We start from the raw sequence: 27,217 nt of genomic DNA, 5'->3' as shown, positions 1-27,217 counted from the left end.
AATAAGGAAATTCTGTCGATTTCGTTGCGCGATCTCCTTCTCCTCCCACAGTCAGATCTCCCGATTCGCTGCCCTTCTTCGATTTTCCCGTCCGAGTCTCAATCGAGGAGGAGGATGTTCAAGTTTTTGAAGGGAGTAGTGGGAGGATCTGGGACAGGCATCAAGGATCTCCCCTACAACATCGGCGAGCCCTACCACTCCTCCTGGGGCTCCTGGACTCACTCCCGCGGCACTTCCAAGGTTCCACTTTTTTGTTCTCGGGCATAGCTATTATGATATTTGATCTTGTTGATCTCTACTCGTTAAATTTCTATCTCGAGTGCCATTTACCGGTTCCTGCTGTTTATTTGCCTTCGTCGTCGAATTGGGAACAGTTTGGCTACGATCTGATAGTGGTAGGAATGGTAAAATCGATCGATCAATTATTTTCTGGAATACCATGTTATATTATTTCTTTTTTCCGTTAGGTTTAGCGCTTTGGGTGAAGTTAACTAGCTGAAGTTGCACAAGTTTGCAAGGGTTTTTAGGCTAGTAATACTTTGCATTTTGGGTACCTCAATGCTGTCATTTTAACTATTTTCAGAGATCACAAATCAAAGTGGGCAAGCAGTATTGATTCTTACCCTCATGGATCCTGTTTAATTAGCATAGGCCATAGAAAACCTTCAAGACATTCTCTGTAAACTGTTTGTTTTCAGTTGTTGTTGTTGTAGTATTTATGTTTCATCCTACAATTTGTCAGTTTTTCCTTCTAGTTTTATTGACTCGTAGCTTTGTTGATCGTGCTTCCAGGAAGATGGATCGGCTGTATCGATATTTATTCTTTCAGGAAGCAGCAGTCAAGATGGTCACTTGATAGCAGGCCGTAATGGTGTTAAGCGCTTGCGGACGGTATGCACTTATATTGAGCTTCCACTTGTCGGTTTCAGTTATGAGTCCTTTTCTTTTGATCAGAATGATACAATATGTTTCACTTTTCTTATGTATAAAGGACCAAAAGGTCACGGGTTTGAATCCGAAATAGCCTCTTGCAAAAAGCAAGGTAAGACTGTGTCCTTCCCCGGGACCCCGCATGGCGGGAGCTTCGTGCACCGGGCCGCATTTTTTTTTCTTATGTATAAAGGACAGGAATTCTTATTTCCTATTCTAAAACTTGTTGGATTAATTTCCCCTATTTGCATAATCTTGTTTTGGTGAAAATTACTCTGCTGCAATTCATCACATCATGTTTGAAATTTTAATTTCATTGGATTATATTTGTCACATTCCTGGCATGCCCATATGAATGTATCAATATCATGTTCTCCATATTCATCTCTCATGTTCTATGTTGCAAGTGTTCGAGATTTAGTTGGCAAAGTAAGTTGATGCGTTTATTTCCAGGTTAGGCATCCAAATATCCTGTCTTTCCTACACAGCACTGAGGCTGAGGTTTCAGATGGATCTGCTATGAAATGTACTATTTACATTGTGACAGAACCGGTCATGCCTCTGTCAGAAAAGACCAAGGAATTAAATTTAAGTGGCACACAAAGGTAAGTGAATTTTCTCATGGATTACATGAAAATGTTATTGTGGTAATGAAATATTTATGGAAATTTACCCATTTAGGTTCTGCCACCATGCTCATTTTGCTGGCGAGTAACTCCGTTTTTGTGACAATATTTTCTTCTGATAACCTGATAAGGTCCATAACCAACTTAAAGCAACTAACTTTATTCTTTTTGACAATGACCTGATAATGCATTTTCAATAAGGTCCACATTATTTTACCACTTACCTGAAATGGATTCACCTGTTTGAGTTTTGATCCATTATAAGGCATGAGATTTATAAAAATGAAGTTTAAGAGACTATGATTTTCTTACCTTTTTAAGTGAGTTTGGCCATCTGAATTTTTGTTTTCTGAATCTTAAACTTCGTATTCGATGTCATTGAATTTTGTCTTCTTTTTTTTCCAAATTATGTTGATTTTCTTCCCATTTCACCTGAAAGTCTTTTCATGCAGGGATGAATATTTTGCGTGGGGTCTACATCAGATATCTAAAGCTGTGAGCTTTCTAAATAATGATTGTAAGCTTGTAAGTAATCTCTTACCTCTTAGACCCCAAAAAATTCAATCCAACTTTTATCTTGATGCTCAAGACATATAGTTCTATTATTTCCTGACCTAAAAACTGCTATATTTGATCATGCCGCTACTTTCTTAATGTAACTTTCACCATGTTTATAGTTTAGAGGTTTACTTCATATAATATTTTACAAGATATTTCACTCCTGTCTTTGTTACCATGGAAAAATGTAGCTGTTAGTTATTTGTATTTGTCATGTTTATCTTCTTGCTATCGATTATGAGCTATTGTTCATAAATATTGAATGTTTGTCAAACTTAAAGACACCATTGTGTGTGGTAAAGAATAAAAAGTTTTTTATACCATTTATTTTTATGCTTGGCTGTCAATTTTTTCCCTAGAAAATGAAGTTTTTATTCAGTATTCCATTGACTTTGCAGACAGATTCTTCATTATGAACCAATCTAGGATGAGTAGGACAATTACTCTTCAAATTTCTGGTGCACTAATCCTTATGTCATGTAAAATTACTAAAATATATTCACTTGAATCTGGAATCCTCTGGCATTATATCTTTCTATTGGACAATGCTGTTTCCATTATGGAACTTTGACATTGAAGTAGCATGATGCTAATGATTTTTTGTACTTATTTGATTCCAGGTTCATGGTAATGTGTGCTTGGACAGTGTTGTGGTGACTCCAACGTTAGACTGGAAGCTACATGCCTTTGATGTGCTATCAGAATTTGATGGGAACAGTGAAGTTTCTAACAGTGCAATGCTGGTATTCTAATTCTAGCTTTTCACTAGATTCTATTTCAATTTCAGATGACATTCTTTAGTGAATAAATTATTAGTTGATCTTGTGACATGCTAAATTCGTACAAAATTGAAAAGACATGTCTGCAACATGCTTTTAGCATATACAAAATTGAAAAGACATGTCTGCAACATGCTTTTAGCATATTTCTTCTTATTATAATCAACTAAACCATTTTCACAAGAAAAGTGATTTTAGGTGGATAATTTTGTAGTTATACAAATCGAAGTATTTGCAAAGTTTATTCACAAAAAGGATCCATCTGATGCAAAATGGATTTAGGTCTGTTTTTTTGCTTTTGATGTGTGAGGTTTTACACCAATTGATCTATAATGGCATCTATTTCCTGTAGATTACAGTAAGTGCTCCTTGTCTGGGAATTGGTAAAGGCCACACTCGCCAATTTCTAGGAAATATCAAAGTTAAATCCTGCTAAACTAATCCAAACTACAACAAATCCCAGACCATAAATTACATTTACTATTGAAAGAATCTCTTCATCTGTACATACTACATAGTCAGTTTGAGATGGAGAAGTTCAAGAGCGATGTTAGTATCAGTAATCCAGGAGATAAAAGTCGACACCTATGGTTCTCAGCTGATGCCATTTACTGAGATCAAGGAACTTTTGATGTTATTCAGAACTTGACTCCAGAAGAACTGTTAAGGATCTTTCTATTTCATGAATCACTAAACATCTGATTCATCTTATTCTGAGTTCCTAATTATCAGATCTAAACTACCACATGAACATAAGAGAACAAGATAAACTGAACTGGTATGTCATTAGTGTAGGATCAAATGACTTGCCTCTGTGTGTGTGCGTTGGGGGGGGGGGGGGGGCATACACCTTTCTTTTGATTGTTCTAGCAAAACACAACTATGTAATGTTAAATACAAAGTGGGACATTGTGATCAATATTAAAATGTGATATGTGATATAAGCAACACTAACAAAAAAAGTAAATAAGTAAACACTAATATGATAATGCAATGTAGTTTGGAATTTCCTTATTCCGCGACCTATGACTATTCCATGACCTATGATGTGCCCTTTGCATCACCTTTTATAGTTAGTTAAACCAACCCTTTAAACGAGATAATAAGGCAATGCTCTGCAAGTATATGATATATTTCTAGTGTCCCTTCACAATGACTAGCTACTAATAAGCACTTGGTGAAAATGACCCAAACTAGAGCCCTTTATTTTACTCTAGTCAATCCTTTGATCTAGAGTTCATCCTAGATAAAAAGCCTCAAGCTAACTTTCAGTGACCTGCCTAGGTCATTTTGGTTAAGTTCTTGTCACTTCTAGAGATCTTCTAATATTCTAATATATGGTACAATCTAAATCCATTGTTTCTAGATACCCTCTAGAAGAAAATACATTCTCAAGAAGATATAATAAGAAAAATTCTTTCTGTTTCACCCCATACCCCATAGATAAAGATTTAATCCCAAGTTAAAAGAATATTATCGAGAGAACTTTCAAAAATAAGAATGATACATTAACTTTTACTTTTCAAGTTCCTTGGTGTTACTTTTGGCACTTGTGTAAAATTGAGGAAATTAGTGATGTGTTCTTTGAAGCATTAGTGCTAAAAGATCTGCCATGCAAGCTTTCAAATGAAGCTCCAATGGCTCTATTTAGGCATCTAGGCCAACTGAACAAATACCCTTGGTCAAAGTTACGATTCTTGGAGACTCCAACCTAAAACATTATTTTTTGTTAAAAAAAATAATTAATTAAGCGCAAACAAATTGCGACTACTCTTGAACTTGATCCTTATACCACTTGACGCAGCACAAATGAATATCATGTGCTTCAATCAACTATCTCAGAGCAGAGAAAATTGTAAAAATTAAACTTTATTGATGTTTCAAAGGTATAATTCACTAGGTTTGCTAGAATTGTTAGAATGTGTTCATCAAAAACGAAGATGATTAGGCTATTATGATTAAGATAATGCATCTGTTGGAAACGGGTAGGGCAGCGGTTTAAATTATCATTCCCATTGACATAAAAAGTGAACAATGCAGGTTATGAAGCAAATTCATCTTCCTCATTCTGCCCTATCTTACTTGTTCAAAGCAGGTTCAAGTACTGAAACATAATCCACATGCAATAGAACAACTCATAAAATATTATATTCATTAGATTTCATGCATCCAAGTGGGGGAAATGCAGTAGGGCAAGGTGGGGCATAAAATTCTTGTCCCATCCTTCTCCAATCTACTTAGGGGTTGGCAAAAATGAGCATGGTGAGCTTGTATGGGTGTTCACCAGGGTGGATCAAATTGCCATCCTTACCTATGTTGGTGATCTCTGAGAGAGGATTATATTTTGAGAAAAAGAAATCCATTGAATTATGATACCGATGAAAGGGAATCTCCTTTGTAGGTTTTACAATAACTTGGTATTGGTTCTCATAAGATTCATACACAGTTTACTAGGTTTGATAGAAGATAGAAATAACAAAAGTTAAAAATATTAATTTTACAAGTAGAAATATATTTTAATAGGAATATATTTATTGCATCATTGTCACCCTTCGAGAGGAATATTCACCCTTCAAGAACAACATGATCAAACAGATGAGACCTAGGAATCACGGTCAGATCTTTAGATGATGAATGTAATACCTAAGTGGTCAGAGTGAAGCCTTGGGGGAGTTAATTTTAGCTCTTGCTGTTGGAGCCCAAAGAATTTGTTTGGTGTCACAAGCACACTTTCCTATATGCATTTTTTTTATGGAAGCATGTGACCTATCTTGATAATTTGTGCTTCCTTTTGAAAAGATCTTTCAAGTATTATGTGTCATCTGCTTTCCCAGGCCACAATTATGAGGGAAATTGAGGTATTGCATCAGATAATAAATGGTCATCACGTGATATATTATACTTTCCATGTTTTTCTGATAAGAAATGATGTTTGGGTAAAGTATATTGACTTAATTTTTCTAATTTTTCACTACACAAATACTACAGTATTTCTTCATTATGTGCCAGTCATCAAATGGTATCATGGATTTCTCATGTATATGTCTATACAAAAATAATGCATCTAAAATCATATTTTTCTGCATTATTTTCCTTAATGGTATTTCTTTGCTCCCGTATAATTATAGTTAAGTGTGGTATTTCATACTTCTCATCCTTGCAATGCAGCAATATGAGTGGCTGGTTGGATCACAGTACAAGTCAATGGAGTTGGCAAAATCAGATTGGCAAAATATTAGGAAGTCACCTCCTTGGTCTATCGACTCATGGGGTTTGGGTGAGTAAAGTCTTCAATTAAAAAGCATATCAATTCCTTTTTCCTTTTTTCCCCTTGGGCTAAAAAAAGTATCAGTTCTTCTTCCTGTGCATGCTAAATGATGTTTATTGATGCACATATATAAATTATGGGTCTTTCCTTGAAAGAAATATTTTTTTTTTAGAACTATCTCCACAAATCTGTTTTTATCTACTACTATTAATGAACTATGGACTCATTAGCATAATGCATGAGAATGCAACAGTATTCAGAGTTTTACCCTTTGACATCTAGCCATGAGCAGACATCATTCATTTTATTGATGCAAACTAGCTTGCATCTGTTCTTAATTGATGGCAATTATTCCACATACTAAATCATATACTTAAAGTTATACCTAAAAGCCTTAATTTAGTTGCCACTAGCAAACGTGAGGATGTCCAATCTTAAGATCTCAAGTCATGGAACCTAAAAGGATCTACCTACTTTGATTTAGTTTAAAGTAGAATCATGATAGAAGGCTGGATAAATGAAGCTGATAGTTGATGAATCACATGCATCTAAGTATACCTATTGCATCTTCCTATGGTTACTACAACAACAACAACAACCAAAGGGGTCGGCTGTATGAATCCTTTACGCCATTGAACTCTATCTCCTACTATATCATCATTTATATTTAAATAAATTGTATCTTGTTTTATTGTTGCTAACCAAGTCTTTTTTGGTCTTCCTCTTTCTCGTTTGATATGCATGTTTATCATAGTTTCACATCGTCTGGAGCATTTATTGGTCGTCTAAGTACATGTCCGTACCATTTTAAACGTGTCTCTCGAAGTTTTTCCTCAATAGATGCAACTCCGACTTTCTCTCTAAAAATCCATCCTCGTATGTCCACGCATCCACCATAATATCCTTATCTTTGCAACTCTCATCTTCTGCTCATGTGCTCGAGTCATAGTCCAACATTCAGCTCCATATAACATAGTAGATCTAACTGCGGTTTTATAGAACTTACCTTTAAGTTCAAGAGATACTTTACGGTCACATAAAACACTCGACGCTCCCCTCTATTTCAACCATCTTGCTTGTATTCTATGTAAGCCATCTCTCTTAATCCCTCAATCGTTTTGCAAAAATGATCCAAAATATTTAAATCTCTCGGTTACGGACAACTCGTCCTCTCCTATTTTAACAATTATCTTATTACTTCTAATATTGTTAAACTTAAATTTCATGTATTCTGTTTTTAATCTACTAAGCTTAAAACCTTTCCCTTCTAGTGTTTTCCCCCAAGATTCTAGTTTAGCATTTATTCCTTCACGTGTTTCATCTACCAAAATAATATCATCTGCAAACAACATGCACCACGGTACTGTGTTTTGAATGTGCGCAGTGAGTTCGTCCATAATTAGTGTAAAAAGATAGGGACTTAGAGCTAATCCTTGATGTAACCCTATCTTTATTGGAAATGCTTTAGTTACTCCGCCTGAAGTCTTTACTCTGGTCGTTACATCCTTGTCCATATCCTTAATTAGTTCAATATATGTTACGCTAATACCTCTCTTTTCTAGAATTCTCCATATAATTTCTCTTGGACTCTATTATAAGCTTTTTCTAGGTCAATGAATACCATGTGTAGATCTTGTTTTTGTTCTCGATATTTTTCAATTAATTATCTAAGAAGATGTATAACTTCTATTGTCAACCTTCTAGGCATGAACTCAAATTGATTTTCGGTCACTGTGGTTTCCTTCCTTAATCTTTTTCTATTACTTTTTTCTAAAGTTTCATAGTATGACTCATTAGTTTAATACCCCTATAGTTTGCACAATTTTGTATGTCTCCCTTGTTCTTATATAAGGGAACTAGAGTACTTATCTTTCATTGATCAGATATTTTTTTCGTTTTTAATATCATGTTAAATAATTTTGTAAGTCATTCAATACCTTGTTTCTCTAGGCACTTTCATACCTCTATCGGAATATCATTTGGTCCAACGATTTTTCCATTACGCATCTCATTTAAAGTTTGTTTTACTTCTGAAATTTGAATTCTATGATAAAAATTAAAATTTTTATGTTCATTTGACCTACTTAAATTACCTAAGTTAAGTTAGTCACCTAAACGTTCATTAAAAACTTGATGAAAATGCCTCTTCCACCGTTCTTTTATTTCTCCATCGTTTCCTAATACCCTATTACATTCATCTTTAATACATTTTATTTGGCTAAGATCTTTTGTTTTCCTTTCTCTCACTTTAGCTATTCTATAAATTCTCTTTCCCCTTCTTTTGTATCTAATTTTTGATATAATCGTTCAAAAGTTTCATTTTTTTGCTTCACTCACTATTTTCTTAGCTTCTTTCTTGGCTATTGTATATTTTTTTATGTTTTCTTCGTTCTTACAAATATATAATTCCTTATAAGCTATTCGTTTTTCCTTCACTTTCTCTTGTACTTTCTCATTCCACCACCAAGATTCCTTACTTAGTGATGCATGGTTCTTTGACTCACCGAGTACACTCTTAGCTACTATTTTCAATTTTGATACCATCTTATCCCATGTTGTATTAGAGTCATCGTATATTTCACCTAATGCTTCTACTTCTACCTTCTGCTTAAATATATTTTGCTTCCCATCTTTTAAGTTCCACCACTTAATTTTAGGAATCGTATATATTTTCTTTCTATTGATACTATGTTGGAGGCGTATATACAACTACTAACCTATGTTGGGTAGTTAAGCTTTCTCCAGAGATGACTTTGCAATCTTTACAAATATTTATATCCTTCTTCCTAACCATAAGAAAGCCAATTTGCGATTTATTATTCCCACTTTTAAATGTGACTAAGTGTTCTTCTCTTTTCTTAAAAAACGTATTAGCTAATATAAGGTCATATGTTATCGCGAAATCTAATATAGTTTTCCCTTCCTCATTTCTCGTTCCAAACCCATAACTCCCATGTGTCCTCTCATATTCCTCATTTTTCACTCTAACATGCTCATTTAGATCACCTCCTATTAAAGTCATTTCATTTCATTTGGTGGAATTTTTTATAATATTTCATCTTAAGTCCTCCCAAAACCTTAATTTGGTATCTTTATCTAATTCTACTTGTGGTGCATATACGCTAATTATGTTCATAGTTTCTTTTGCCACTATTATCTTAAGGGCTATAATTCTATCCCCATTTCTAACTACTCCTATAACTTCATCCTTTAACAAATTATCTACAATAATACCCACTCCGTTTTTTGCTTTACTCTTTCCATATCATAACTTAAAACCCGAGTTCTCTATCATCTTTGCCTTCTCGCCTATCTATTTTGTCTCTTGTACACACAAAATACTAATTTTTCTCCTAATCATCGTATCTACTATCTCCATTGATTTACTAGTGAGAGTTCCTATGTTTCATGTTCCAAATCTTAGATTATTAGTGACGACCAGTCATGGCCGATCCCAAGCCCGGATAAAGGAGGAGGGTTGCATTAGGTTGCCAGCCAGTGTTAAAACTATGGTAAATATTCAATTAATGGATGCATTAAACTATCTTCCTATGGTTACTGTAGACTCAAAATACTTTCACATCTCTATAAGTGCTACATTATTGAAATTCAAAAAATGAAGAAGTCTGGATAATAATCTTCCATGTTCTAGGATTGCCTGTTCGAGTTAATTGTGAAATTTAGAAGGTTTAGTTTAGCGTGTGAATGAATTCGTTGCACACATGCAATGGCAAAAGTTAATGTAAATTGAAGACAAGGCTTCATTACTACTCAATTGATTTGATTGTGTTGACATCCTTGTAGGTTGCATTCTTGCATGATGCTTATTATCCATGAGTGAGACTGCAATCTTTGTTGTTTCCTGACTGTCTACTACTCCTCACCCTATCCCCAGCAAACCATGTTCATTACATTGGTTAAAGTGGCCTAAGTTGAAACACCATCAAGTTGATGGTTATATTATCAATGCATGTTTTCACTTGGGTAATACTGATACGGTTTTGTTAATGCTTGTCAGATATTTAAGTGTGTGAAGTTCCAGTTGCAATGGCCTATGTTAGTGCATATTCTGTGGATCTGCATTTGATTTAAGTTTGCTTAGCTCTGGAATTTTGGTATGATAACTTATCATCCCCTTTCCAGGGTGTTTGATTTATGAGATTTTTTCTGGCACAAAATTATCCAAAACAGAGGAACTTCGAAACACCTCTTTCATTCCAAAGGTTAGCATTGATTAGTTTCATTCTCTTTATGCTTGTTCCTTCTTAAACAAACTAATTGCTGCATTGTCATTTTGAAAATGCTTACTTACAATCTATTATATTTTTGTATGAATGGAGGCTTAGTAAACAACTAGAAAAGGTTATTTGTTGTTCTTTATATTTAAATGTTAAGCTACTATTGAAAGAGTACTATAACATGTGTAATTTGTCTTTTTCGTCGTGAAGTCTCTCCTTCCAGATTACCAGAGGCTTTTGAGTTCCACACCATCTCGCAGATTGAATCCATCAAAGCTTATTGACAACAGTGGTGAGTTCCTTTTCTAGTGTTTATAACCTGTCTTTTAGGATTAACATCTACTATAATCTCAAATTCAGTGCTTAAATAGAAGTTTCCATTTTAGAGAGATTCAGTTTTACTACTCCTGGAAGAACATAGAATCACCAAAATATAGTTTTTGTATTTACTAGATATGAACAGCTACATGTTAGGCCTCTTTTGTATTAATCTGTCATTCTTCCCTTGCTGACACACCTGTGCTGTAATTTATTCAAGTCTGCCTAGAATTTTGACATTTTTGATAGTGTAACATGTACTTTATGTAACATTTCCTACAGTGTTAACTGCTAATTTTCATGTTACTTGAAATATTCTTTGTCATGTTCTGTTTAACTTCTTTTTCATGCAATGTTTTTCCAAAAAAATTTCCTGCCAACCAAAATTTTCATTTACTATCTAACCATATTAGTTTAAAAATAGATAACATTGTATACAATAATGGACTAGGTTATATTGTTTTCTACTTTCTAAAATCTCATATCAGTGTCTCTGTATGAAGAATTTTAGCAATTAAATGCTAACCTTGTTCAAATAAAAATGAATAGTTTGAAAATAGGTGCCAAGAAATTGTTTTTTTTTGGGGAAAACAATTTGCAGGAAAGAAAAACATGATGAAAAGTGAAAAGTTACTAATAGTTTGGCCAATAAAAATGAAATATGGTAATTTTTGACAGACTCTTATATCATTTTTCATTATATTTGATAAGCATGTTTGACTTTCTAGTATGAAATATGGTAATTTTTGAAAATTCTTGGACCTATTATAGGACATAGATTTACTAGCCTTGTGAATGTGTATTACTCAATTATACTTTTGGACATTATAGATTTACTAGTGACTGTGTATATATTTTTATTTAATTTTAAAACTCATTATATATAATAAATTATGAAATATAAATTAATAAAACATGACTGGCAAGAAAATGTTCTTGGGTAAACCACTTTGTGTCAGCAAGAGCTTGAAAAATATATATAAAATATAGATAGTTGGCTAAAAAAATTTAGATACTACTTATTCTTTCATATTCTGTGTACTTTTTAATAGTAAATGGATATATTTTGTAGATGCTCATTCTAGTATCATGTACGTGCATATCAATTAAATGAGATTGTTTCCCTAAATTTGGCATGTTAACAAAGTCTTCTAAAAAAATCTTTTGATTTAGAAGGTTGTTATGTAAGCCATACGCAAGGACTTGGATTGTATACTTATCTGTTTCAGGGGGCTAATTTGCAGAAGTTGCAATCATCAGCCCCAATAATGAGGTAATAGCATTTTGAAAACTGTACAACTTCCATGGGATCTGTAGGGAAAAACTAACTATTGTCATCCACAGGAATATACCTTTATATTTTTATTATTCCTAACGACAATCTTCACTTGTACAATCTGTTACATTTATTTATTGTATTATGAGCTTTGTTAGATGTTATTTAAGGCCTTTCTCTTTAAAAGGGAAAAGAAAACAAAGTCTGACCCAATAATTATTACTTGTTAGAATATTTTCATAATAAGTTGGTGGAGACTATTCAATTCATGGAGATTCTAAACTTAAAAGACAGTGTTGAGAAAGATTCTTTTTTCCGTAAGCTTCCAAACCTAGCTGAACAGCTTCCTCGCCAGATTGTGTTGAAGAAGGTTCCTGAATTCTGCACCCTCATTTGTTCATTTTATATTAACTAACCTTATGATGCCTGCAAAAGGTTAACCTTGCCTTTTGATTGTCTACTCTAGTTGCTTCCGTTGTTGTCTTCTGCCTTGGAATTTGGTTCAGCTGCTGCTCCTGCCTTAACTGCATTGCTGAAAATGGGTTCGTGGCTTTCAGCTGAAGAGTTCAATATGAAGGTCAATATACCAATTTCATCTCTTTGATTTCACCATCATTCTCTAATTAAAATAGATTGTTAAATTTCTACTATTATGCAGGTATTACCAACCATTGTGAAGCTGTTCTCCTCAAATGATAGAGCCATTCGAGTTGCACTTCTGCAACACGTAGATCAATTTGGAGAGTCATTGTCCTCACATATTGTTGATGAGCAAGTGCGTTTCCAATATCAATGTTACATATCACAGAAAATTTTGAATTCTTCTAATGGAAAGCAATGTTCTAAACTGTCAGTATATGCTAATTAATTGTGGTTGTACTTTACAGGTTTTTCCTCATGTTGCAAATGGTTTTGCTGATACTTCTGCATTCCTACGTGAATTGACATTGAAGTCCATGCTAGTTTTAGCACCAAAGGTGGATGGAAGTTATCCTTCAACCCTTAAAATTTGTTTTTGTAATCTCTGAAAGTTGGATCTCCTAAGTTATTGCATACGATATCATATTCTTGCATGCTATAGTTTCATATGTTGTTTTTCCTTGTAGTGCTTATTATTGTTACTTCATATTCTTTTTCTTTCATGACTAATATTTTGACTCAGATATGAAAACTCTCCCCTAATAAGGCATACTGTTATTCAGGATAATCATATTTTTCATGGTCAGCAGATTGGTGAATGTCTTTTGTGGGCACAGTCTGGCATGCTGCTGACGTTGATTGACACCTTACCTAAGTTTAATCTACTCACCTGTAGGTATCATCTAGATCTGCATAATCTTAGCAAGGAGGACTCTGTTTAGGTTGGTATCTTACTGATGTATGGCTAAAGATTGGAGATGATCAGACTAAGAGACAAATGAAAAAGTGAAAGTGATAGTAATATTTCCCAAGTTATTCGTCCATCTATTGTGTGAGTGCCTTGTCAAGCACCAGAAATTGAATCAAGTTAATCTTCTAATGCATGCACATATGCTTCTGGCTTGATCTTTCTACTACATGTGCGTGGTTGCTAATTTATCCTCTCCAAAGAAATTAATTTGGCACACTTGCTCCCTGTGTCATATAAAATGTCTATCAGAAATTGGACCTTTTTTTATCAGTGTTCACGTTATAATATGATGTTTTCATTTTTCTATTGACAAAATTTGCTGCATAAAATACAGACAGTTTCATGTTTGTCCTATCTGTTTGAGAGTTTGATTGTTCCTAACCTATAAATCATTAATCTCATTGCAGTTGTCTCAGCGTACTATGTCAGGATCTTTGTTGAAGTATCTGTCCAAATTACAGGTATCTTTGAATTTGATTTTAGGATGTAGAGACATATCATGGCAAATCATGTTCAGTTGGAGATTTTTTTGCTTGATAATCTGGATTAACTACATGACAATCTTGTTGGCAGGTGGATGAAGAACCTGCTATTCGAACGAATACTACAATCCTGCTGGGAAATATTGCTAGCTACCTAAATGATGCGGTTTATCCTGACCCTTTTTCTTTGCTTTTAACCAGTTCGGTTTGGTTGTCACTTAATATTTTGACAAAATGCATCACATGCTATTTAAATGAAAATTACTTAAGAGTTTTAGAATCACTTTTATGCTAAGAAGTTTATATTGCAGCAACTATTTGCGATTTCATGTGCTTATAGGTTCATTAACAATGGACACTGAAAAAAATGTCATGCTTAATGCAGACAAGAAAGAGAGTGCTAATTAATGCATTTACTGTTCGTGCTTTGAGGGATACTTTTTCTCCAGCTCGAGCTGCAGGCATGTGAATTTTTACAGAGGTTTATGTCTTTGTATCTGTCTTAGTATCATTTTGTCTTTAGTTATTCTAGAATTCATCGGCTGTTTTACCAGATTAATAAGATGGATGCATTTGCAAGCTACAGAGCCATAATTTGTTCATATACAATCTTATACTTGGTTACGTGTGACAGGAATTATGGCTTTGAATGCGACTGTTCAATACTATGAAATGACAGAGATTGCCACACGTATCCTTCCTAATCTGGTTGTTCTGACAATTGATCCTGATGGGTGAGCTCATTAACACTTTTTCAAGTTGATTTCCATGTTCTTTTGCAATGCACATGGGCTCCATTTGTTTGTTCACTTGTTCGTTGGTCACTTTGGCACTCCCTTCAATGATGATAATCATATATAATTGTATATTCTTGTTGTTCAAGTTTCTCAAAGAACAAAATCATGAGATTGATAGAATGCAAATTGCATGAAAATAGGACGATATGTGCTAGTGTATTGATCTGAGAATAAGTTTAAAGTTATATTAGCCATACCTGAAACATGAAGCGTAGAACTGACTCATCCTCTTTCAACTACAGATCCTTAACCACTAATATGATCCCTCATGATACTCATTGTACATCTTTTATATTTAGCTAAATCATTATGGGTGTAATCAAGGAAAAGAATGTCGTTCTGTGTTGGGCGGCATGGACGGTTTTTACCGTTCCGTCGCCTTGGCAAAACCGGCACTCGACGCGCGATGATTTCGGTGTGCCTCACGCACACATCGCGAAAGCATGCTATCGTGATCGATTTATCGAGCGACGGAAGGAATCAAATCGATTGCTTGTATCGTGGTTGATTAATCCCCGCACGGTAGAAGGTAAAAAAAACCTATAAAGAGGCACCAGAGAGCATTCGATCAGCAGTGGCGAGGTGGCAGCAACGATGCAAGTAGCGAGAGGCGACCACTCCGGAGGTATGATTTTCCCTAATCACCGGCGTCCCTGTCTCGGATGCGTCACAAGCGATGTTGGAGGAGTCGCTGGATGCCACCGGTGGCACCGGAGGTGTCGGAAGCATCCCACGACGCTTTTAGTGCCGGAATTGCCGCCAGACTCCTCCGACAATCCCGGAATCATTGCCTGGCGCCTCCGACAGTGCCGGAGATGTCCCGTAACACTTTTGGCGCCCGAGGCTTCCCATGGCCCCCAGCTGCTCGCGGTTGTTGCCTAAGAAAATTATATTTTAAATTTAATTAATTTATACAATTCCCATGGTATGTGTGATATTCCAAATAGATTTTTATAAACCCTAATTAAATTATCCCAATAAAATATATAAAAAATATATTTAAAATTAAAATTTTAATTAATATTCTGAAAACTAATTTTTTAATTTTTAAATTGTATTTACAATTTTTAAAAATATTATAATAAATCTGATTTATATTCTAATATTTTTTTATTATTTTAAATTTCGTTTATTTTTTTTAAAATTATAAAAATTCAGATTTATATTCTAATATTTTTTTTTATTTTAAATTTTATTTAAAAATTCTAAAAAAATCATAATAATTCAGATTTATATTCTAAAAAATTTACAAAATTCTATAAAAATTTAATTTATATTCTGATGTTTTTATTATTTTATATTTTTTACTATTTTACTATTTTACTATTTATTTGATATTTTTTTAGTATTTAAAATTTATATTATTTAAATTAATAATTAATTAAATGAATAAATAATTAATTTGTATAATTATTATATGTAAAGTAACATCTTTGTGTTAATTTATATATTTAATATAGATAATATTTTTTTTATCTTAGAATTAATTTGAAATTTGGATTCATAAATATTAACATATTTAACTTTTTTACTTTTAAGATTTTTGTTTACTGAACCTATAAAATATATATTTTTGTCTTAGAATGTTTGATCTATCACATATATTTTTGTCTTAGAATGTCTTTGTTGATTTTTCTAGGAAATATTACATGTCCTTTATTTTAGAAGTTTTGATAAAGGTATGCTTTTAAGTTTATAATTCCTAATAAAGCATTTATAATCTTGTGCAATGCTAATCATTCTAAATTTAGAAAGTTGAAATAATATTCTTAGGAGATTGTCAGGAAGTTGCTCTTTATAATTTATATACTTAATTTATAAGTTTACAATGATAAATACATTCTTGATGTTATAAAATGATGACCGTTACCTGGAAATGTGTATTATTCTTAATTTTTTATAATGTATAGGTAATGACACCAAAACAATAATCTCATGATCTAGCTTGGAGACATGTACATCGATTAGAAAATTGATTCCATTGGCAATGTTTGTATTGCGATATGATTGGACGTGGCGGTGGGGTAACACACCTAAAACATCTTGCTGGTGGATATCCGGATGTTTCTAATTGTCCAAAAGTTTCTCAAGAAGTTCGTCGTGTAATGAAAGAGGAACTTGATGACAAAAAAACATTAAAGTATAACCAATGACGACAATGTGAACTTGTTGATAGCCGAAGTTCTAAAGAACTAATGTATGATGAATTTGAAGGTCATGGTGAAGTTCCAAATGACGAAGACTTTTTAGCAGCTCTTATTGCTTCTCGAACTCAATATGACTATGAGCAAAATATGCGACATAGAAGTGGCTCTGGTGCTAGTGGCAGTGGCTTAACTACTACAGCAACATTAGAAAGAAGTGCAAGTGTTCGTATTACTTTAACACAAGGTGGTATTGATCGTTTTTTTCTTCTATGGGATGAAGACGTGCAGTTGATATTGCTGTTAGCATTCCTAGACTAAGCTAACAAACAGGATAGGATTGATGACGCATATTCAAAAGAGAAGAAGAAATCAAAGTATCGCTAAATTTTTTCATTTTAATCATATTCCCCCTCATGCAACAAACAACACATATACTGTAGCATGATGTCCAATATCCAAAAATCTGGTCCTAGTATTCAACTTCTGACTGCATATGAAATTACCAGCCCATATTTAGATGAACAAGTGGAGGAGATCAAGACTTAGATCCTATCATGCAAGAAGCAATGAAGCTTATATGGGGTTACGTTGATGTGTGATAGTTGGACAGAACCTACACGGATGAGCATTATCAACTTTCTACTATACTACGATAGAAATGATATTTCATAAATCTATTGATGCAACTATAGACTATCATGATGTATCCTAGATATATCGTTTGACGGATAGTGTAGTTCAAGAGATAGGTGCAGGACATATAGTATAGGTGGTTACTGTTAATGGCGCTAACTTTAAAAGGGATGGAGAGTTATTGGGGCAAAAGTATCAAACATTATTTTGGACACATGCGCAGCACACTGTATCTATTTGATGATAGCAGATATCGGTAAACTCGATATAATGAAGAAGATAGTGAAAAAAAGGTCAATCATTAACAAAATTTCTCTATAATTATCATTGAGTTCATGGATTAATGATGAAATTTATTGATGGGGAGATTCTGTGATCAGGAGTGATTAGGTTTGCGACTTATTTTCTCTTGCTAAAATCGTTGAATAAAAAAAAGTTAGATTGGAGGCCATGTTATCTTTTGAGGATTGGGAAGCATCTCGATATTCTAATACGACCGAAGCTAAGGAGGTGCAAAAAATTATTATATTTTTTCAGATTTTGGGGCTATATTATATTCTTATAGCAGTAGAACCATTGTATGTTGTTCTACGTAAAGTCGATACAAACAAGAAGCCACAAATGGACAACGTTTACCGCCTAATTCATGAAGCAAAGAGGAAATTAAGAGGCATCTACAATCACCAATCAAGTATCAACATTACATTGATATAATCACTACAAGATGGGATAATCAAATGGGAAAATATATTCATTTGGCCGGTACATATTTTTTAATGATAAAGAATTTTTAATATTGTTATTAATAATTATATATGTTTAATTATTGTAGGTTATCATCTCAATTCGGCATATCAATACCGTTATAATCTTGGAACAAATGATGGTTTATTAGTGACCCTCAGACATATAATATTAAGACTACATTATCCATTGCTGAGACTGTTAATGAAAGTTGCTTATTTCAAGAGGCATATGACTCTTTTAGCGATCGTATTGCAGCGTCATGCAGATATAAAATGGATGTAGGTAAATATAGTAAAAATTATTACTAATGATTGTCAACAAATATAAGTACTATTTTAATTTTGTTCTTATTTATCTTACAGTTGAGTGACGGTTACAATATGGAGAATCAACTCTAAATTTGAAAAAAATGCAGTACAAATTCTCTCACAGACAATGCCTTCAAGTGGTTGTGAAAGAAATTGGTCAACTTTCTCCCTCATTCATACAAAAGTACGAAATCGTCTTTTTTATCGTCGCTTGGAGAAGATGGTCTACGTTCATTATAATATGCGTCTTCAACTAAGTGCAATAACAGAAGAGAATGAAGAATTAGAGTCTGGTGATGTAGATCCATTTGATATTGGATTTGTTTAAACTGAGAATGATCCAATGATGGATTGGTGGAGCGCTGTTGAGGCTGAGAATCCATTACTTGATGAAGCAGGAGACCGAGCAAGACCATCTCAATTTCTTACTCAAAAGATTGAAAAAATACAAGCTAGAGGAGATATCTGTGAGGAACAAGATGATGATGAAGCTTTTGATCAAGAATTTCTATTTTCTGGATCTCGGTCTAGACATTCTCAAACATTCCAACCCCAAACCCAACTAAAGTCCATAGATAAATGCAAAAGCAAAGACAAAGCTATTGCAAGTTTTACTAAAAAGAAAGAAAAATTTAAACCTCCTACTTTTACGGGAAGGGGTCAATTGAGAATTAGAGAAAATCCACTTGATGCAATTGATGAGCAAGAATATGCTGATAGTGATGAAATATCATCACCTTCTGACACTGTAATTCAACGAGAAGTTTGAAATGAGCATAGTGATGTTGATAATAGTGCAAGTACTTATGGAAGTGATGACAGTGGTGATACATCTAGTGGTAAAAATTATGATTCCCCTACTCTAGCACCGGAGCCATGGACATGTGAGATAGATTACACACATGCAACTCAAGATTATGATCATGGAGCTAGAAGTAGCGCTATTCAATTTCAACATCGATACAAGGGTGACAAACAAAAGAAAGCTCATAATTATCAAAATATACGAGGGAGTTTTGCTGAGATTGATTCTGGTCGAAGTTCATCCGACTCTCTACCTTCTTATTATAACTTTGATGCATCATATAATAATCCATTATACTAGAACTTGGGGATGTATACTTATCCTTATCCCATGCTTGTACCTGTACTCGTTCCGATTTCAATAGTGCCAGTTCAAATCTAACATCTAATAATGAATCGAGACACGCTGATGGACATGTGGAGAAATCAATATCAATATTACATGTCATGGGATGATTATTTAATCTGGGCGTTGGAGAACTATGGAGTTGACCTAAGCAGAATGTTGCAAGAACCAATGTTTCCATCTGATTCATGCCACTCCTTTTGGTATTAGTAAAGTAACATATTATGATCTATCAATTTTAATTCAAGTTATTGATAGATCAATTTTTTTTTAAAGAATTATATTTAATTATTTTTTCTAACAATATTAAGTTGTTCAATAATTGAGAATTTATATAAAATTAATATACAATTTATTTTAAAATTATATACATTAAGTATATTTATCTAATAATTACTATATATAAATAAAAAAATACTGAAACAGTATCGGCACGGCACGATACGATACTAAAATTGTATCGTTTCAGTTTGGGATCACTTCGGCACGGGTCGAGATTTTAAACCTTGAGTGTAATATTCATAAATGCTACTTTGTATTGTTTAGAATGTATAAATTTGATTAAGTCCTAATAACTCAGGATTTTGGATGAGTTGTCACCTAGTCAATTTTAGTTCTATATCTGAGCAAGAGGTTCTGTATGTGAATCCTAACATGTGGAATTGAGTTGATTTATTACTTGTAGAGCTTGATCCATTCAAGTCTACTTTTCCCTCCCACATGAGGGAGATTGAGGCTACAGAATTTATTCCTCTTCCTCTTCCTCCTTCCTCCTTCCTGTTGCTGCTGCTATTCCAACTACTTCAACTCCTGCCAGCTCTTGGGTTCCCTCTACGTCTCAAAATCCTCTGTTGGTAGCAAAGAGACTGATGATGGTTCGAAGAACATTATTGATGATAAGAGTGGCAGGAGCAAGGAGGAAGAAGAGGATTGGTAGGAGCAGGAAGGAATAGGAAAGGAGGAAGAAGTTGAAGGTATTTTCATCCATTAAGTGGGGGAGGGTGCCTTTTTTGGGGAAAACTCAACTTGGGCATCCTCTTTAGGAATTGTTGATTAATAGGGCCCCTCCTAGGGTAGCTGCTCTTGAGGCTATAAATATGTAGATTGATTTTTTTTTTTGGCCAAAAGTTCTAGTTTATGGGATAAGTGGTCATTAGGTCAACCTCAACAAGTATATTCTAGTCATGATTTAAAAGTTGAGGATAGTTGTTGGAAAAAAAATTCCTTTCATTTGATCTTCAAGCTTTCTCTGTTGCTATTGACACTAGTTGATTCTTTTAAGATTCAGCGAAAAGATATGCCTCAGTCTGCTCCAATTATTGATATGCTTATTGTTTAGTGTCATTTTTACATGCAACAAAAATCCTTTAATGCAACATGTTCACGAACTGCTGAATATACATGCAAGCTTAACTACTATTTATAACAAAAACTAAGACACTTAAACAGTTTGTTCTACATTTTTGACCTGCAAGATTTTGAATTTGTATTTTACACTGATTTCTTTTTAATTCAACTATGCTCGCTTGTTCCTCTCTGTATATTTCTTGTTTCAAATTGGAAACATGAATTACTAGATGAAATTGTTTTGTACAGTATCTTCAATAGAGCTGATTTTTAACAGGAAAATACACAGAAAGAAGACCCTTTCTTCATAATTGTAATTCTATGAATGAAATCTGATTACCTTAAAAAATTAATTTCACTTTAATTGTTTGGTTTGCTTCAGCGAGGTGAGGACAAAAGCATTTGAAGCTATTGATCAGTTTATGCTTATTGCAAAACAACATCATGAAAAGGTGTGTGCTGGTGGACAAAATGCTCTTAAAATTTGCTTCTTTTGGTTTTCATGAATCTGTTGCATATGTTAGGAGGCCTTATCTTTAAAATAAATGTTTCAAACATACAGTCACAACATACCTAGTTGGTCCAGTTGATGCTTGATGGGGTTGATCAAGTTTTACAGTCAAAATATGATAAGTAGCGAGCATAAGATGATTGATAAATTGCTAAACTGTCTCACTTGCATGATCATCCTTTTGTCTTAATTCTTCTACACGATATGTACAAATAAAATCTGGCTTAGGGTTGTACTTGGTAATGAGTTATGGATCTGTCACAGGCACATTCTTGGTACATGGATCTGTTTTCCATGTGCATTGGGTGTTTATTACACGAGGGAGGATCATGGCATGGATCACTTTTCACTCTTTGCATCCTACTATTTATTTCCAAAGTTACATATTTCGCTGCATGTAATTTGCTATTGTAGGACTTTTTTATGCAGCAAGCATGATGAGTTAATGTTTAGTGATGACCTGGTCCTTTGTATTAATGTTAAACTTCAGCTTCAGCTTTAAGCTGTCTTTTCTTTTCTGTAGCTTGTCACAGGGGATACAAATGAGAGTGGACTTTCTGGAATACCTTCAGTGAGCAGCAATTCTAGTTTACTGGGGTGAGTTATTGGCCCTAGACTTTCTCTAAGATCATGACTGTTTTCTTGTATATTTATTAAATTAATAACTGATTGCTTGAACAAGATTTGCTATAAGGTTACATATTTTTCATTGATTTGAGGTATTTGGAAGTTGCCTTCTGATTGAAATGCATTTTTCTCATTTTGTTATACTGCCATACAACATAATTGGAGAAGCATCATACTATTCTGTAATCTGCCTGATGATCATGCAGAGCAATCTTACCACCATCCTTATCCTGATTCTCATTATTGCTTGTACAATGATCGATTTCTATTATTAGGAGGCATGCATAAAGTAACATGTGCATCTGCGTGTGATGTTTATTAGATCGATCATATATTTCTTGCTGGTATTCAAGTATTCTTCTACTTAGACAATAATTTTGAACAAACTTATGCAGATGGGCTATGAGTTCCTTAACATCAAAGGGGAAAGCATCTGAACATGGTTCCCTTACATCAGCAAATGCTAGTACGGTGCCAGTTCTGGCAACTTCAACTAGTAGCTCTGGTACTTTTCTCTTATCTATTTTACCTTGGTTATATGATTGCTTAAGCCTTGTGTTAATATCTTTGTAATTTGTTGGAAATAATCAGCAGATCATCAACACCCATTTCTGAAACATCAGAAGTATTTGTAGGGATATATGTTAGGCCGTTCAAACTGAAAAACTGATCAGAACCAAATAGAGAATTTGGTTTGGTTTTATTCTTTACCAAATCATTTACTTTTCTGTTGTATTAATTGAAGCATATTAAAATTTGTTTTGGTGTTAGTTATGCTATTGGAAAACCAAAATTTTGTTTTCCAAATAATAAAAGAATATTTATCATGGAGTCTTATTTCAAATAACTCAAAGGTTTTTAAAACTTTTTTTTGAAAAAGACACGGTACGACAACTTAATTTAATATATTATTGTTTAGAATAAAAATTTTGGCTCATAAAAAGTTATAATTCAATATTTAAATAAAAACACATGCTATTTAATTGCAAATTCGGTTCAACTGAACAAAACCAATAATTTTGTTTCAATTGCAATTCAGTTTACATGTTGGTTTAGTTTGGTTCTTCAATGTTAAAAAAAATAAACAAAAGAAAATCTTGATTTGATTCAATTGGTTTGAACCAAATGGAAATCCAAGTACTTGTGCTAAACCAATTGCCTTTATTATGGGATTTTTTTAATAACTTGAGGAACATATACAATACCAATCATAGTTGACTAAGAATCTTGTCAGTGAATAATAGTTGGCTAAGAGTTTTATCAGTTAGTATTTACAATCTTAAGAGGTGGTCACCCATACCTTATTGTCGGGAGCAGATCTCTTGGTCCACAAAAAAGTGGACCAGGGGATGGACCACTCCCAATTGCGGTCGGATCGTAATTGCAATATGGCCGCAATTGGTTGCGATCCTTTTCTGAATTCACCGTCCCTACTAGGTTATAGTTTGGGTCGGAGAGGGCGGCCGGAGGCCGCCTCCTACTTATCGCCCGGCAACCTGGACACTTGCCCACTTCCAGCAGACTCCGACCGCCCGCTCCGACCCAAACTATAACTTGATGGGGATGGGTAAGGGATTGCAACCAATTGCGGCCAGATCGTGGCCAAGATCCGGCCGTAATTGGGAGTGGACCATCCCCTGGTCCACTTTTTTGTGGACCAGGAGATCTGGTCTCCCTATTGTCAATTGTAGAATTCTCAGTAATTGGCAAAATTTTCTTACAACCTGAATTTGCCATGCCCTTTAGAAGGATGAAATACATATTCGTAGCTAGTCACAACATAATCACTACACATGTAGTCAACTAAAATTATGTCATTGTAGCCTTTTGACTATGCTAAAATAAAAAAAAAAAAGAAAAAAGAAAAAAGAAGCGCCTGCCACATTCTAGAAGCTGCTTTACCCTATATGAGAGGCCGTCTCACTTAGGACAGTTCCACAACACACAACACATACACAGAACAACAGGTTTCTTCATAGGTTAATGGAAACAAGTGAAATAACGAACTCAACAATAAATAACAAATAACTCCATACTTAGATATAATTGTATAAAAGTGATGGATGCATGCAGTCTGAGAATAGTGACACGATGCATGAATATTGATAAAATGTATCCGACTAACACAATGCATTTGCATACCCCTAAATAGACAACACTCTGATCATGAAGTCAACCAAACTATGATGGTGTTCAAAATTATCTTCCTCAGGACTCAAGAGATCCAACACAATCACACAATGAAGTACTTGAGAAAATTGAATAAACACCAAAAGCAGAGAAACTTGTTGCACGTTACAGTAATGACGACTCTTGTGATGGATTTTGTTTTATCACCATCAGTAGTAACAGTGATTGTCGTGATTGCTTTCTATCACCACCACTGTGCTATTTAGTATAAGTGGTATGTGTCATTTTAGGAAACCGAGGATCACAGTCCAAGATGTAGACTTCATGTCTTGTTGTTTTTGTGCTTTTTAAAATGGGGGCTCCTATTATAGAACAAACAAAATTTGGTGGACTAATAATCCACTAGTTAACTTTTTTTTTTTATGTTTGATACTGTACTCTCTCTGATCATATCCAAATGACTTGTTCAAAGAAAAGTTGTTCTTCATATCTGTTTATCAGTCATTCTATTTCATATTTCACTATACCTCTGGGAAAGCATGTGCTGATTGAAACAGGGATTAGTTGAGGAAATATGATGATAAAAGTTATTCTACTGCAGAAAGATTCTTTTATCACTCGTACCTATATCTGAATAATGGGAGGCTAGGCCTATTTATAGCTAAAACAAAAGTAGTGTCATCTTGATTTTAAATTATTACCTGAAATATGTCCCCTATGTTTTGCATTTGCAGATGTGAGCTCTTTTGCAAATGTCTCTGATCAACCTAGACCCTCATCTCCAACATCAACAGATGGTGGTTGGGGAGAAGTTGATAGTGGGCTTCTCCATGAGGACCATGATAATGACAAAGAAGGATGGGATGACATTGAACCGCTTGAGGAAAAGAAACTTCCTTCACTAGCAAGCATACAAGCTGCTCAACAACGGCCAGTGGTGCATCAAAAGGCACAGAGTAAGTATTGTCTACAGATTTTTCTTGGTTAAATCGAGTGGAAAAAAATCCCATCTGGCTTTCAGCTGATAAAATGCGATAAAATTTATTTAAATATAAAAAATATAGTAGTTGATTGAGCTCAATGACGTAGGAGGATCTATATAGTCAACTCTCATTTAATGGGATAAAAGTTTGGTTATTGGAGTGGATAAATCTCTCAAGTTGATTTTGTAGAATTTCAAAGTGACCATGATTTGCATGACTTGCAGATGATTCAGCTCTGGCCACAGATTCTTCTTGCAATGCTGATGCCTTGATTAGATTGTTTTACTTTCATACCTGTCTGTTGTGGTCAATAGATCAAATTGCTTAATGATTTTTCAAAGCAGTCATGAATCAGTTAAGTAAATATCAAAAGGTTGCATTTTTTGTGCACCTTCTCTTCTTCAACCTTTTTTTTGCACCTTCTCTTCTTTGGGTTCATGATGAATTTAAGGGAAGAATTTTCATTCTCCTTTTTCTTTCCTTCTAACTATAACACAGAATAGCATCTGTTCAATTTTTTTTTTCCTTTTCTCACTTTTCTCTCAAAGTAAAAGGATCATTTGCTTATTGATTTTGGCAACCAGTCATAATTCAGTCAGCAAATGTCAAAAGGTTGCATACTTTTCTTCTTTTCATTAGGCTAAGACTAATACAAGGGAAGAATTTCATTCTTTCTATTCTTCCTTTTCTCCCCCCTTGCAACTACAGCTAAAAAAAATCCATTTTTTTTCTTTCCACTTTTCTCTCAAAGTACAAGGATCCTTAATCTCCTGTACCATTCAATGATAGTGACTGGAATGTAGTGGGTGCCAGTCATCTGACTTGGTGACCCGACTGGCAGAGAAATGATTGCTGAAATATGATGGCTAAATCTGTATATCTATTAAAATCCTGTGATTATTGTATTACTTTTTTCCATGTCTTTTGACCACACTTTCAATTTTTTTGCAATTGTTTCAGATGCCATATGGGAGAGATTTGTTTATTTTATTTTGTTTTCAGGTACTAGTTCCTTGCTACCCAAAGTTGCAAGTAAATCATCAAAAGAAGCAGATGATGATCTATGGGGCGCTGATGCAGTTCCAGAACCAAGAACTGCATCAAATTCTCTAAATACGAAATCAGCTGCACAACAAGATGACAATTTGTGGGGTTCCATTGCAGTGGCACCACCAAAATCAACTTCAAAACCCCTAAATAAGAAGACGACAGCTTCTTTAGATGACAATGATCCATGGGCAGCTATTGCTGCTCCACCTCCAACTACCAGAGCGAAACCTTTGTCTCTGGGCAGAGGTAGAGGCACCAAACCAGCTACAGCAAAATTAGGTGCTCAAAGAATTGATCGGAACTCCTCAGGGTCATAGAATTTTGACAGTTTAGATTATTGGCTTATATTTTTTACCAGCTGTCTGGCTCCATTTAAGGGCTTGCGTTCCTGTAAGGTTGTAACATTCTTTGCTGACAGTAGAAGTATATGGTTTTTGGCTGTATTCATATTCATCCTCTCTCAGACAACTGACACTATCACATATTTTTTTTTTTAAATTGAGATATTGTGAAGTTGAATTGTCTAATTAGGGATGCTCTGCATTTGTTCTAATCCTATCATTCACTTGCTACTTCCAGTGTCATACAAGAATGCTAATCATGCCGACTTTATCATAATATCTAATATCAATTTGAGACCATATTTCAAGGGTGCTTGTCTGTTAATCATTTGATGTATTTGATTTTATACAATATGTTGCAACTCTAGATTCTAGAACACATCTTGCAATCTTCAGTTTAGTGTGTTTAAAGAACCTTCATCATGCTGTGTGAAACGTGTAATTTACAGAATTTTTTTTTCTTCAAATGGGGGGTTACCAAGCACTGAGTTTGCATCTCGTTTCATACAAAATGAATTGGAAAGCTGCAGTAGGTCAGTGTTCCAGTGGTGTTATTTCACTTATGGAGAAGTTCTCCTGAG

At 34.2% G+C, this 27,217-nt stretch overlaps 1 protein-coding gene across 1 annotated transcript; it reads left to right on the top strand.

Moving 5' to 3' along the window:
- LOC122028683 (probable inactive serine/threonine-protein kinase scy1) lies at positions 1-26,856 on the top strand. Its single transcript, XM_042587531.1, has 21 exons — positions 1-240; positions 793-891; positions 1,384-1,535; positions 2,009-2,081; positions 2,735-2,857; positions 6,062-6,170; positions 10,305-10,384; positions 10,610-10,691; positions 12,224-12,363; positions 12,460-12,570; positions 12,652-12,768; positions 12,881-12,970; positions 13,791-13,844; positions 13,957-14,031; positions 14,251-14,326; positions 14,500-14,599; positions 21,377-21,446; positions 22,029-22,102; positions 22,528-22,637; positions 24,997-25,218; positions 26,248-26,856. The coding sequence occupies exons 1-21, from the start codon at positions 115-117 to the stop codon at positions 26,610-26,612; spliced, it is 2,448 nt and encodes an 815-aa protein (XP_042443465.1). The 5' UTR covers positions 1-114; the 3' UTR covers positions 26,613-26,856.
- Positions 26,857-27,217: the final 361 nt, after the last annotated feature.

This window comes from Zingiber officinale, chromosome 10B (assembly GCF_018446385.1).
Source record: "Zingiber officinale cultivar Zhangliang chromosome 10B, Zo_v1.1, whole genome shotgun sequence".
Lineage (NCBI taxonomy): Eukaryota > Viridiplantae > Streptophyta > Magnoliopsida > Zingiberales > Zingiberaceae > Zingiber > Zingiber officinale.
The sequence above is the reverse complement of the archived record's forward strand: the minus strand, read 5'-3'. Positions and strand labels throughout refer to the sequence as shown.